The 12,080-nt window shown below is 35.0% G+C and overlaps 1 protein-coding gene across 1 annotated transcript in view; it reads left to right on the plus strand.

Annotated features, from left to right (window-relative positions):
• Positions 1-12,080, plus strand: part of NOX4 (NADPH oxidase 4) — a 169,721-nt gene that overhangs the window by 61,860 nt on the left and 95,781 nt on the right. The window contains exons 9-11 of the mRNA XM_080640037.1: positions 5,656-5,872; positions 8,510-8,674; positions 9,074-9,136. Of these exons, the coding sequence (XP_080496163.1) occupies positions 5,656-5,872; positions 8,510-8,674; positions 9,074-9,136 (445 nt within the window). The remainder of the gene's footprint in view (positions 1-5,655; positions 5,873-8,509; positions 8,675-9,073; positions 9,137-12,080) is intronic.

The following is a 12,080-nucleotide window of genomic DNA, read 5'->3' on the forward strand; positions in this document are numbered from 1 at the left end:
AAGCACACAAAAAAGATAACTCCTCAATCATGTGTTTCAACAACAACCATCACAAAATGTTGTCTATACATTCACTAATTCATTCAATGAATATTCATTGAACCATTTCTATAGATTACAGGCACAGTTATAGCACCAGAAAAATAGCAGGGTCACAGGACAAATTCTTGATCTGAAGTCGTGTACATTCCAGTGGAGTACAGAATCCAGTGAATTCCATTAGGTTTTGAAATAAGGAATATGAGTGCATTTTCTTAAGCTCTTTTTTTGTACTTGAAGCAAAGTTAAAAGAACTTTGAGAAACAAGTTATCTTTTTCTGTAAATACTAGAAACATTTTGACTAATAGAAACCAGGTTAAAAATTAGGTTCCTCATGGGACAAGTATTTTTTCTTCACTTTATAAAAGCACCACAAACAAAAGTAGCATGAATGACACTGCATTTATTAGAAATTTATACATGCAATTAAAGTAGGAATGATTTTGCGATTCTCCTTTCAGCAGGGTTGGTATTTTGTAATATTCAACTTTTGCCACAACATATTTTTTATGAGTTATATTCTGTAACCACTAGGGTTTATTCTGAGTACTACATTTTTTATTATTTTTATCACAGCCATGATAGTATAACTATAACATATCTTCAAAAAAGGGGAAAAAGAAGAAAAACCTATTTTTGAAACTTTGTTGAGTGTTGAAAGCATATCTTGAAACTCTTATGTGCAAAAACAATAGCATCCACAAACTTGTATTTGGTACACGACAAAATCTTTGATTTCTCCTAATAGAACACTACAAATTCCAAAGAGACTTCGAAGTCTCTCCTTTGGAACATAGTACACTATAACTAAAAATAAGTAATAAGCATTCCTGTTCTCACATGCTCTGTGAGCCTCCTTTTCCTGCCCCCAACTGTATCACTGCCTTTACTTGGCAAGATTTTCTGTTTACCATTCACTAACGTCCTTTTTCCTTCCTGTTTTCTGCTTTCAAATTATATATCATTTAATTATGACAGATACAATACACTATGCAAGAATGTTTCCTATATTTTAACTATTAGATATATTTGTTATATTTAAACAAATTACATGGTTATTTCTGTTCACTAGAAGCGCATTGAAGGTTTCTCATGTGCAAGAAACTTGCTGGAAGGCTCACAATGTTTGGCAGTGAGTATGGACATAGGGGGTTTATATAAATGAATAAGATGTGATGCCTTCTTCTAATTTGGGAATAAACCACCTGCTTTGTTCATCTTGCTCCCTCATATTGCAATGTGATTCTCCTGTTCTCTAAACATTGGAACCTCTACATCCTTCATTACGTCCTCCAATGAAGCCCTTTCCAGAATGTCATAATCAAAGTTTATTATCTCATTTACCCTTAAGAGGTCACTATATCTCTATATGGCATTACTCATTTTGCTTTTTTGTTATTGTTGCTGTCATGTCTGATTATACCCATTATTGCTGTGGCTATTCAATTTAAATTAATTAAAATGAAATAATATGAAACATTCAGTTTTTTGCCTGCAATAGCCACATTTCAGTTGCTCAATATCCACATGTAACTCATGGTTTCCATATTGGACAGCACAGATTTAGACTCTTTTCACCATCACAGAAAGTTCTGTTGGAAATCAGTATGTTAAATCGTAAGCTTCTTGAAGGTAGGGGCCATATCATTTAAATTAATAAGGTTCAAAACAATAAAATAATACATGTAAAATATGAATATCTCTGTGTTGATGTGGGGCAAGAAGAAAGATCAGGATTGTTTGGCATGTAGACACAGAGCTACATGATACTTAAAACTCTGTTGTATTTGGGAAGATAACATTAAACTCAAAAGGAAGACAAGTGTTATATCTGCTTGAATTATGTAGGTACCAGTGGTTCAAAACAATCATAAAAACCACACATATTCAATTTTAACAAATGTGGTTACAATGAAGTAAATGAATTAAAGAGATATTTTATTTTTATCTACCAATCCAAGTATCCAGAATATCTAGTTTATATTCCTATTCAAATTTCTTCAGAATAAAATTATTGAAATATAATTTTAAAGAAGTAGTATATTCTTTAAAATGTATCCTCTAAGAATTCTAAGAAATTCTGGATTATTACCAAAAAGAGAAATAAGCACTTCTATTTTTTACTAGTACCATGAAAAAGTAAGTTATTGTGTTTAATGAAACCTGAAAAATAACATAAAAATATTGGTTTGATGGTCATGTATTTCCATAAATTTTTGTTCAGTGCATACATTGCTCTTTAATGTCAGAATCTTACCTAATAAAAGAGAAACATGCAAATTAACCATCACTCCGCTAGGCCCACAGCCAGAGTGAATATGCAAATTAACCCAACAAAGATGGAGGTTAATTTGCATATGTAGGCGCAGAGCGGTGTGAAGCCTGCTATGAGGGGAAGGGGGGCGGTGGAGGGAGCTACTGGAGTGGTGCTCTGGGGCAGCTGGAAGTGAAGCCAGGGGCCTATTCTTGCACGAATATCATGCAAAGGGCCTCTAGTATTGTCCATAATCAGGATGGGAATTCTCCAGGAAGCAGGCCTGTTGCAGGCGCATGGCCTTGGGCTCTGACTTGGCCACTGACTGACAGTGTGGTCTTGGGCAGATCACTTAAGAGCTCCAAAAGTTTTCCCTCATTCAAAGATGGGGCCACTGATCTTTACCAAACACATTAGTTGTGAAATTTATGAAAATAGGCATTGAAGTATCAAGCACCTCTTTGACATGCCCAATGCCTGTCCTTTCAATACTGAGCTCAAAATTTGCCAGTGTCCTTCCTTGTGAACCCGTCTGTATCTCTTCCACCTAATTTAGCCAAATTACCTGCGATTCCATACTTGATTTTTTTTTTCATTACATTTTGTTTGTTGTCATTGTCTGTCTATAGACCTTTTCTCTTTTACATGTTAGTTTGTTGGCAACAATTACAAACTGAGACAAAGAAAAGAACACTTTAATGGGATTTTATGACAGAGGTAGCCTATGCCATTTACCTCAAGAGTAGCTTAAAATAGCATAAGTCCCTCAGAATTAAAAGGGATTCTAGAATATTATGGGCCACTTTGTACACCAAGAACAGCAACATTGCTTATTTGACTGAGCTGGCCTGAAGAGTTGTACTGCATAGTGACATTTATCATTCTAAGAACCATTAGCTCACGGGGTCATATTCACCTGAACAACACTGTTATGACTTTGGAGAAGGAATAAATAACATTCCTTTGCCTGGTGTTAATTAGCCCCTTTCCAACACACACACACACACACACACACACACACACACACACACACAAGGAATACCCCTTCCAACTCACACACACACACGCACACACACACACATACACATATGCACATACACATACCATACACACACACACACACACACACACACACACTCTATCTGACCTTATTTCCAGGGTTTTGTTCATTTGAACTCATTCCTTTGATTATTACTTCTTTAACCAATTTGCTTTGCATGATATAGACTTTTAGAGTTAGGGACATGAGGTTTCTGAATCCCATGTTTTGACTACTACTTACTTAATCTCTTACCTAAATCTCTCATCTGTGTAATAAGAAAAAAATATTTAACGTTATGATAATTTTGTTTTGAAATTTAAGTGAGAAATAGATGTTTAAAAAATTCCTGACATGCTTTCTTAATAAATATTAATATTTCCCTACGTTACCTTTTAAAGAGGGAAGTTGTTAGGATCTAATGAGAGAAGAACATAGAATTTGAGTGAGACCTGGGTTCAAATCTTGGTTTTGCCACTTATCAGTTGTGTGTCCCTGGGGTATATTTTTATCTATTAAAATAGTATCTTAATTTGTAAAGTGGGAATAATAATTCCTACTTCATGCAGTGGTTGTGAGGATAATGCAAACTGTATATAACTGCTCTGTATTAGTCCTGGTGTCTCCCATACATTAATAAGATATTACTAAAACACTCTATTCCAATTATTATCTGTGGTCTAACTTACGTTTAGCTACTTCCAACATATCTTCCATTAGATTATAAGTTCCTGGAGGATTAGGGGCCAGATTTGACTCTTTTTTGAACTTTATAGAACCACCTAGACTAGTACCAATGTTTGTTCAACTTCTGGCTCGTAGAATAAATGCCTGAGATTTTTGGCCTGCCCATTCGTCAGCCCCCACCCTCAGGATGGCCAATAGGAGCAACAGGTTTTAACAAATCATTACTTGTAATGGAAGCTGAGTCAAATTAATGGGCTTTCCAAGCATAATGACATAACAATTACATGATCTGACTAGAACTCTATGAAGGATTATGTGCTTGGCTCACATTTATGTATTATCCATTAATTTATTCTGTACCTAGACCCTGTCTACTGCCTTACTTTAAAAAATATGTGTGAGGCCTATTCATGTTTATTATGAAATACAGCCCACTACTTAGATGCTCCTGATATGTACCATGCTCTTTAATGGTGACTAGTTATAAGGAAGAACATAAACGAAAAAGAGGAGAGAAAGAGAATTAAACATAAGCAAAAGGGTAAAAAGGAGACTGATCAGATCAAATAGGTGGTGCCTTCCACTGTGACTGTCTCGGCTATTGCTTTTCTAGCTTTTATATGTGGAGCTACTTAGTATCATTATTCATGATATAGCTTTTGTGGTTTTACAATAGTATCTTCATAAAATCATTATAACTATAATGTACTAAAATATACGTTATTAATGTACTGAAATTAATTACTTAGGAGCATGAAGGGTAATTTTAAAACATACCCTTGCCAACTAGGAAACATAATTTTAGAAATACAAATTTCAATGTCTTTGAAATAAAATGGCAACACACTGAAAGATTTCCAATGCTTTTCAAAATTGTATTTTTGTGCAAAAAAATGATATTCTGTACAATCTATCATTTGATGCACTACCCCCATGACATAGATCTTACTTTATTCCTTATTGATAAGAAATGCAGAAAACAAAAAGTTGAATGTCATGTCTTAGAGTGTCACAAAATGTGGAGCAATCTGAATAGGATTTTAGGATTTTGGCCTCTCTGATTTCTTATTTTGAGCTTTTTATGTGATCTTGTTTATGGAGAAATAAAAAACAAACAATTTATGGTCTGATTACTATGTATTAATTGTTTTCAGACCATAAGAGATGCAAGCTTCCAGTTTTCTGTCATGTTTATTTAACATTTCTCTGTAAACCAGTAAGGCCTGTTTTATTCAATCTTAGCCAAACCAAATATGATTCCTGTGTTTTTTCATTTGTGTTTGAAGATATAGCAAAATACCCATCATTATAGTGTTTATTGAAGTGAAACTTGTGATTATATGAATGCCTAATGGATTTGGAAAAAAGGCTGGCAAATTAAAAAATGCTTAGAAAGATCAAATGTGTTTGTCCCTTCCATTTATTTGTGGCATTTTGGGTGTGGGAGGGGGAGTGGAGCTAAATTTTCTCTATTGCTCTTAAGTAAGATATATGAGAAACACTTTTTGGATAGATACTATGTAAAGTTAACAAGAAGAAGAGTTTATTTTCTTATACTGTGTTTCCTGATTTCAGTTGTTGTTGGTGGTTTTTTTTTATCTTTCTGTTTTAATTTTTTTCTTAATTTAATTTTAGAGGGTTGTTGAAGTATCAAACCAATATAGATACCCACCCTCCAGGCTGCATTGATCTCAATGGAACCCGCTACCGGAATACTCACTTACCTGAAAATCTCTCAGGACATTTTCATGAATCTTTTCCTGGAGGGTTTTCAAAACCAGATGAGGTTACCTGGAACACATCTGTGAAGATTTGTCAGGAAGAGCCCAGATTTCAAGCTAACTTTCCACAGGTCAGATTAATTTTATGTGTTTGATGGTCTTTGCAAAGCAGGTATTTCCATAGCAATTGGTCAAACATGTTTTTGAAGGTACATAAAGCAATTATTCTTACAGAACATTGTAGAAGGTTTCAATAGCAAGTTACTGCATTACATTATAGGCAGCTGACAGTTCAAGGAGAAAGACCTATGGCATTATGGAATATAACCGACCATATGATCTCTGCATACTATGGCACTGGTATTTGCCACAAGAAAGATAACAAAGATATGCTCCCCATCCACTGGGAAAAATAGGTTGAATATTAAAAACAATAGTGAAAGAACTAATACTAATAATATTTATCATAGTGTAGTAGACTGTTATGGTACAATATTATGTACAATATTATAAATAATAAATTAAAATAATTTATTGAATGCTTAATATTATCTGCTAGGCAGTGTGCTAAAATGCACAGAATATATAATATTTTTCAATAGTCACAATAACTATTACTATAATCCTCAACTACTATCGTCCTCAATTTTCTGATGAGGAAATTGCTGCTTGCATATATAAAATACCTTGAGCAAACTCTACAAACGAACCTGCGGCAGAAATAGAGTGCAAAACTAGGTCTTTGAGTAAAATGCTTGCTCTTGGAATACTTTCCCAAGGGCCATAATGTTCCCTCGAGGCTGTGGGAGCTGCCCAGGTGGGAATTATGCCCTGTAATCTTTGTCTGTACCAAGTGGAAGTAGGGGAAATAGTGATGTCGAGTGTCTGTTTTAAGAAGAAGAAAGTAAATTAGAAAATAAAGGCAGTCAAATACAATGTGACAGACCCTAGACTTCAGGTGGTAAGAGTATACAGATATTGTATTATAAAGTTGCACACCTGAAATTTATATAATGTTATAAACCAGTGTTACCCCCAATAAATTCAATTTAAAAAGAAAAAAGAAGAAAGAGGAGTCAAAAAGTAGAGTGATTTGTTGATGGCTTTGGAATGTGTGTTAGTCTTGTGTTTATTATTAATCCTCTCGATTTCTATTAAGCTTTACGATTTCCCAAACTTTTTTGCAGTATGTTAGGAAGGACAGGTATTGTGACTCTCATTTTACTTACGTGCAACTTGATGCTCAAAGGGTAACTGTCCCAAAGTTGTGAAACCGCTGCTGCATTGCAGAACTTGTCCTGTGATGCTTACACATGGTGCCAAACTAAATGTCAGGAAAAGGCATGATCTGTCTGCAGGGGGGAGGAAGGTCCAGGGTAACTGTGTAAGAAGGTTTTAAAAAGTGACCATTAAGGTAAGTTTGGGTTAGGAGTCTGCAAGTGCTGAGGGAAGTATAGTGTGCAGTTGTAGGAGAAAGCTTGGCTACACAGCCTTCTGGACTTCCCAGAGCATGCAGTTATCCTGGGACCAGGGCAATATCTCCAGCACACATGCAAAATTGTTACACTTCCCAGATTCTAAATATAATCTTAGATGTTCATGTTAGATTTATTACGTGAAAGTAAGTTGTAAACAACATGCCTCGTCTATACCATATTTAAAAATATGTTCACATATTTTAATTTTGTATATGTGTATTATGCATATACATCATGCATTAAAATATCTAGGGTTGTGTTTTTTTTAACAAACATTGAACTGGTACATACTTTTTTCTAAAATCATCTTCAAATTTATTTGAGCTTTAACTTCCTTCTTTAAAAATGTTTTTTACTGATTTTTAGAGAGAGAGAAAGGGAGAGGGATAGAGGGATAGAAACGCCCCTCACTGGGAATCAAGCCCACAACCAGGGCATGTGCCCTGACTGTTATTTGAACAGGTGTCCTCTTATCTCATGGGTCAACATTCAACCACTGAGCCACTCTGGCCAGGCTTAACTTCCCTTTCAGCTCTCCTTAGAGAAAAGTATTATCTAAATACATTATATATGAGTTGCGTATATAGAAGGATATATGAAACAATGTATGATTTACTGTTAATGGTAGTTAGACCCTGAGCCATGGTTTGAGGGTAGTCTTGATTTTACTATACCTTTTATTTTATACTTTACTCTAATTTGAATAACTTGCTATAAGAATCTGTTATTTGTTTATACTTTATTTAAAACTAGAGGCCTGGTGCACAAAATTTGTGCACGGGAGGGGGTGGTCCCTCGGTTGGCCTGCACCCTCTCGCAACCTGGGACCCCTTGGGGGATGTCCGACTGCCAGTTTAGGCCCAGTCCCACAGGGATCAGGATCAGGCCTAAACTGGCAGTCAGACATCCCTCTCACAATCCGGGACCGCTGGCTCCTAACCGCTCGCCTGCCTGCCTCCCTTATTGCCCCTAACTGCCTCTGCCTGCCTGCCTGATTGCCTCTAACCACTCTGCCTGCCTGCCTGATTGCCCCAACTGCTTGCTTGCCTGCCTGATCACCCCTAACCACCTCTGCCTCGGCCCCCACTGCTGAAGCTTCGTCCAGAAGGACATCCGGAATGACGTCTAGAAGGTCATTCAGCTGTCCGGTCTAATTAGCATGTTACGCTTTTATTACTATAGATGACAGATTACAGTATTTTTACTGTAGTGTGTGAAACAATTAGACAAGATATAAAGATTCTTACAATGCAAGTATTTTTTAAAGTGCATTTCAAAAATTCTCTGTAGACTTGGCTTTGGATTTCTGGACCTTTGTGCCTGTATTGTGCTGAAAGGCTTTACAGGTGCATCCGGAGTAATAAACCAGTCACCATCATCTCTGTCATCAGTCACCCCTCAGATGTCATGGAAATTCGAATGGTCAAAGAAAATTTTAAAGCAAGACCTGGCCAGGTGAGTCATTGTTCAGCAACTTTTAAAGTACCTTTTATTCTTTTTTATTGTTATTCTTAGGATATTTTTTCCATTGACTTTTTTAGAGAGAGTGGAAGGGTGGGGAATGAGATAAAGAGAGAGAAACATTGATTTGAGAGAGACACATAAATTGGTTGCCTCCCGCACGTGCCTTGACCAGGACTGGGGATCAAACCTGCAACCCAGGTATATGCACTTGACTGGGAATCAAACTCAAGACCCTTCAGTTTAAGGGCCAACACTCTAATCACTGAGTGAACCAGCCAGGGCATAAAATACCTTTTATTCTTATGTAATTTTTGAAAATTAGCATTCAAGTGCCATATTAGAAAATTAAAACTTCTCTCTTGGTCATTTAAAAATTTTGTTGCTTTTCAGTATATCACTCTACATTGCCCCAGTGTGTCTGCATTAGAAAACCATCCATTTACCCTCACAATGGTAAGAAACTTGTTTTTTAATTTTTTTAGAATGAAATGCATATCTTACATTTTTATACTCCACCTCATTCTAAAAGTCATTCAAGGCTGTCACAAGATCCTTGTTTAAGTAAGCCATCTTTTTGCAAAAAATATGATTATCTGTACAGAAACTTTGTAACTATTTATTAATTATTATTTTATGCTATTTTAAAATTCAGAGTAATATCTATAAAATTTATTAAATCTTTTTTATTCAAAATGCATATTTTTTTTATAATTGCACTTTTTCTTTTGTGGATTATGTACCAAAATATAATCTGTGCATGATTTTCTTTAAAGAGTCTGAATTTCTTTAAAGAGATTGAGTTGAGGTAGAAGCATAAGAAAACCCAGGCAGTGTTTAGACAAGAAAAAGTCCAGTGTAATTAATACCCATCCTGTATATGGGGGAGAAAAAGGAAAATAAGGTTTAAAAAAAGTAAAATGGAATAATAATGGAGGGGGCTAGCTAAATAATAGAATCACCAAATATTTTAGCACATTGTTTAACATTATTTTATGCATTCTAAAAATGTCATAAGCCATTATAATAAAGTAAATAATTCACAAGTAAATAAGATAAAATAGGAACTTTTCCTCATTTTTCCCTTTTCCAATTATTTTCTTTAGAGTTTAACATATATTCTTCTAGACATTTTACTCTATAATTTGGCATATATAGGTGTTTGGCATATATGATGAATCATTTGTTTTATAATTTTCACTCAACAATAAATTATGGGAAACTTTTCATGTTACTTTTTATATGCCTCACTCTTGTTAATGACTACATAATATTTTATAAGTTATTTAATATTCCCATTGATTATAGGGATTAAGATTTTATTCCATTTCTAACTAAGGTAACAGAACAGGGACCGCATGTTTAAGTGTGTGCTTAAGATACGCAAATAAAATTGAACAAATTATAGGGTGGGGAGACAGATAAATAACTGGTTTGACACCAGTGCTGAGATGTAAGGTTGGGTTTACTAGGATGGAAACTGCTATAAATTTGATATGCCTCTGAGAATAGTACTTGTGGAGAGAGCAAGGTCAGAAAAATCTATATTTAGAGGATAAAAGAAACAGAAAGGGAGTGTCAAATGGTTAGAGAAAAAAGAGAAGTTATTTGAGTAAATAATTGCAATTCTTTAAAGGAAAATATTTCGTCATTGCTTCAAATTTTGCATTCTATTTATATGTAATACATTTATTTATTAATGATTAAGGGAAAAGCATGGTGGTTACCAGAGGGAAGGGAGGTGGGGGGATAGTAAAGGGTAAAAGTGGTCAAATATATGGTGATATAAGAAGATTTGACTTTGGGCAGTGGGCACACAATACAATATACAGACGATGTATCATAGAAATGTACACTTGAAACCTATATAATTTTATTGACCAGTTTAATTTGAGAAAAAGAATATGTGGTTTGGCATCTAGTGAAATAACTAACAACATTCTATTATATCAAGAAATATTTAAGTTCAGGAGGGAGTTGGATGAAGGCAAAGAGATTGGATGCTTAGAATTCTATATTCATGAGTTTTTATCTGACCATATGTGCACCTCCTCTATATAGGTCTAGGAAATGGTTTGTAACCTTCCCAGATTTGGGGAAATTAATAGCTGGCTCACTTATACTATCCCCCAAGGAGTGAATCTTGCTGCTGTCTAGAAAGGAATTTGAGTAGAAAAAACATTTTTAAGCTAAATTTTACATTATGCTGTTTTGTTAATTTACTATTGGTGACTTTAAACAGATAGCAACCAGATATTTCTCCAGCAAATTGGATTTATTCAGGAACCACAAAGAACTGCAATTTGGGACATGTGGTCTAATGGTGAACCACATGCATGTTCAAAGAACAAAAGAGATAAACTTTCTTTTACAGAGGAAAAGGGAGTTCAGAAGGGTTGTAAACAAAAAGTCTATTGAAGGAGACTGGGAGTTTGAAGTGTAGTGGCTTTTCATTGGCTGAGTTGTAGCAGTCTTTCATTGGCTGAGTGGTTGCTGGGCAAGGAGAAGATCCTACTTCTTCCTGTTGGACATGGAAAGTATGTCTCTTCCTTTTTGGGGTAATTGGCTGTAAGTGGTGAGTGAGTGCTCCTCCTATGGGCCCTCATAACTCCAATTTAAGCGAGGTTTCTGTTTATTAATCACACTATGTTTTCCTGCCAATTCCCTTCCTTTTGTCCAATTAGTTCTATTTGGAACTTCCATGTAAAATGCTTCTTAAACATTTTCACTAGAAAGGGTTCCTTTGAAATAAACAAAGCAAAAAAGTAATTTCCTATGTGCTGATTCCCACTAAAAAGTGTGTACATACCCCATCTTTGTCAAAGATAATAGTCCCTACTAATTAAATGCTCAAGAAGTTCCTTCATAAACTTTGAAAATATTATATTGTTTAATTCTTGCTATATTTCTATGACATGTGTACTACAAACTATATTTTATGTAGAAAACAATGTGACTACAAGAGATTAAATAAAGTCACACTGCTAGTTGGTGGCACAGGTGAGATACACAGACCTGCCTGGCTGAAAGGCATGTTGTCAGCTATTCTACAGTCTCTCTTGCCTCACCACTCATTGATGTTCAGAGCATTCATATTTCTAAAACTCTTATTGGTTGGGGATACACTTGTTGTTGGTGTCAAACAACAAAAAATAATTACCATTTAGGAGAGAACTGTACTAAAACTACCAAGAGGCATTTTCAAGAGAGATATGCAATGGAAAGTTTTGGATTTTCTGTAGTACTAAGCTCTTCAAATACTGTGGAGAGTTAACAGTCAAATAAGTTTCCCTACTAGAAAACTGTGACAGTAGAAGGAAAAAATCAAATCTATAAAATATGAAATGATCACAAACTCTGTAGTTTGAACTTCAACTCATTTTTAAAATGGAGATTAAAC

This window comes from Plecotus auritus, assembly GCF_963455305.1.
Source record: "Plecotus auritus genome assembly, chromosome: 9".
In the NCBI taxonomy this organism is placed as follows: domain Eukaryota; kingdom Metazoa; phylum Chordata; class Mammalia; order Chiroptera; family Vespertilionidae; genus Plecotus; species Plecotus auritus.